Genomic DNA, 2,690 nt, shown 5'->3' with positions numbered 1-2,690 from the left:
TCAGTTTAGCTCGATAACATAACTCATCCGATTACAATCATATGGTGAGCAACCGATTTGCAAGAACACAAACTAAACCACATAAATCGTACAAGAACATAATCAATCATACTAACCGGTTACAAGTAAAGGAGTGTGATCCGAATGGGAAGTTGGTTCTTGTGCCGTCGGTTTCCAAGCAACGAGAGGGAGAGAGAGTTTGTGTGTGTGAGTTCTTGTTTTCAAAGCTTGTGAAAAATTAACCCTAATGGTATATGTATCATGTACGCATAAGGAGTGTGGGCCGAAACCTCACTTGGGCCGAGGTTTCGAGTCTAGTGTGTGGCCCGAATGGGCTTGTGTTCGGCTGGGCATTCGGTTCAAATAACGTATTCGTAAACACAAGTAATCACGTAACATTCAATCAGTTAATAGCATCACATAAGTTGATCAACAGTTACACGTAATACAAGGGTCGGTAAAGTACGAGTTGTCACACATCATTCGCATCTTTCTCATATTTTGAATTTTTAAGATAACTCTCATGAAAACTTCCCTCATTTTCATCCTGTGACTCGGACTTATCTGTTTAGGTAGAATCATCTTGCAAAACACTTTCAACGACCTTACCTACCACCTCTAAATCACCAGTATCATCAGATTTGGAATAGGTTACGTCAATATTTTCTGGGAATTAGCTTTTTCCACCTTCTCATCATCATAGAATGTGAATTTTTCCTCAAACAGTGGTGGAACCTGATGATATTCTGAGCCAATTCCTTTCTTGTTTTTCTCAAAATCGTTATAATCCGGTTTTATGTTGAAAATACGTTCAAGAACAAATGATGAAGCGTGATAACTATGCAACTTGTTATTATCTTGTTCTAAATCAGCCATTTCACGTTTAAGCTCAACAACCTCTTCAATATATGAATTTACAACTTGTTGTTTTATTTCATACTGATTTTAAGCCCTTTTGACATTTCAGAACAATATTTCAATCTCGATTGAACAAGTTTCATTTGGCTTTTCACATCTTCATATGATTCTTTTGTAATATGATATACAAGTTTTATTGAATCATACTCTTTTTTCATTTCTTGAACCACATTTTCTTTTTGCAAACATTCTTCAGTCATTGCTGAACACTATTCTTTCAAAATCTCATTTTCTTTTTCTAAAATCTTGCATTTTCGTGTCAGCTGTTCATCATTATCTAACAAAACCTTTTCTTTTTCAAACATTTCTTTGCATTTATCTTTGAAAACTTTTTCAATGTTAATAAATTCCATGTCTCTTGTTCTGAACTTTTCATCTTTTTCAGTACAAGCACTGCACGTTTCCATGCATTTCTTGCACTGTTCAACAGTTTTATTTAAAACTTCAGAAGATTCAGTTGAAGTATTTACCTCAATAGTTGGCACCTCGGCTTTTTCTTCCGTCTGTTTCTGATCTTCTTTCTTCTTCTGTTGTTCCTTAGCAATAGCTTCACCAGCATCAGCTTCACCAACCGACTCTTCCAACTTCTCATTAGCTTCCTCCTGTTTTTCTTCAACTGTTTCTTCTTCTTCGTTCTTCAAATTCTCATCATTTTGCTGTTTTTCAACAGTCACTTCTTTTGCGAACTTCTTCAGACTTTCATTAGCTGTTTTCTGACTTTCGTCATTAGCCACTTCTTCTTTCTTCACATCTTCATCTTCTTCTTCTGCAACCTTTTTCAATTCATCTACCAAATTTTCAATATTCTTTTTCATTCTTTCTTCATCTCTCTAGCTCAAACTTGCTGTCATGACATCTCTAATTATCTTATCCAGCTTTTTAACATAATCTTTATCTTTTTTGATCTTTGAATAGTATTCATCGGACAGAGGAATTACTGCAAGTACGTCGTTATACACCACTTGGCTTGGATGGACAACCGGATCTCCTTTGTGATTGACATAACATTCTCGTTTCTTGTCCCATCTTCTAGAACTCCTAGATTCCTTGTACTCTTTCTGCATTTCTTCTATTATGTAATCTACAATACATCTTTCTCTGTACATTTTCTCTTGCAGAATCTCTTCTTTCATTCTCTCTTTCACCTCAGCAACCAAAGCACTGGGGCATAGCCCAAATAAGTTATGTAGGAATGGGTCTAGCCCAATTAAATTATGTAAGAGTGGGCCTAGCCCAAAATGGATTTATAAAAGGGGGCCTAGCCCAATTTGATTTATAAAAGTGGGCCTAGCCCAAATGGGTTATGTAAAGATGGGCCTAGCCCAAATTAATTTCTAAAAAGTGGACCTAGCCCATGTTGGTTCATAAAAAGTGGGCTTTTGGCCCAAGTAAATTTTACAAAGGTGGGCTTGATCCATTTTTTAAAGAATACTTGTGTTTTTATAAAAATCTAGTTTTTATAAAAATTGCTAAGTATTTTATATAATTTATCGTTTCTAGTGCATAAACATTTTTAGTGAATTTTGTGTGACGGTTTGTGTTTATTTTGACCGTTTTGTTTGCGTCGTCCGTTTCGTCCGCGTCGTACATTTCATCTGTGTCGTTGTTCGTGTCGTTTGGTTCGTCCGTGTTGTTTGTTTTGTCCGTTTTGTTGAAATTGTCCAATTGTCGGATATATTTGTTTATGTCCAAGTTTGGACAAATATATTTTGTACTTGACACATTTTCAAGTATATGTATATTTTTGTACTTTTTGTGTAATTGTTTATTTT

At 35.4% G+C, this 2,690-nt stretch overlaps 1 protein-coding gene across 1 annotated transcript; it reads right to left on the bottom strand.

The window, feature by feature from the left end:
- Positions 1-651: 651 nt before the first annotated feature.
- On the bottom strand, positions 652-1,733 carry LOC110913769 (protein MNN4-like). Its single transcript, XM_022158588.1, has 2 exons — positions 1,389-1,733; positions 652-939 (listed from the first exon to the last, which is right to left on the bottom strand). The coding sequence occupies exons 1-2, from the start codon at positions 1,731-1,733 to the stop codon at positions 652-654; spliced, it is 633 nt and encodes a 210-aa protein (XP_022014280.1).
- Between the last annotated feature and the right edge of the window lie 957 nt (positions 1,734-2,690).

The sequence above is a fragment of the Helianthus annuus genome, chromosome 11, assembly GCF_002127325.2.
Source record: "Helianthus annuus cultivar XRQ/B chromosome 11, HanXRQr2.0-SUNRISE, whole genome shotgun sequence".
Lineage (NCBI taxonomy): Eukaryota > Viridiplantae > Streptophyta > Magnoliopsida > Asterales > Asteraceae > Helianthus > Helianthus annuus.
This window is presented reverse-complemented; position numbering and strand designations above follow the sequence as displayed.

Coding starts and splice junctions, on each gene's coding strand:
- LOC110913769 (XM_022158588.1), bottom strand. CDS start 1,733: ATGAAAAAGAATATTGAAAATTTGGTAGATGAATTGAAAAAGGTTGCA. Junction 940..1,388: donor CCGAGGTGCCAACTATTGAG/GTAAATACTTCA, acceptor GCTTAAAATCAG/TATGAAATAAAACAACAAGT.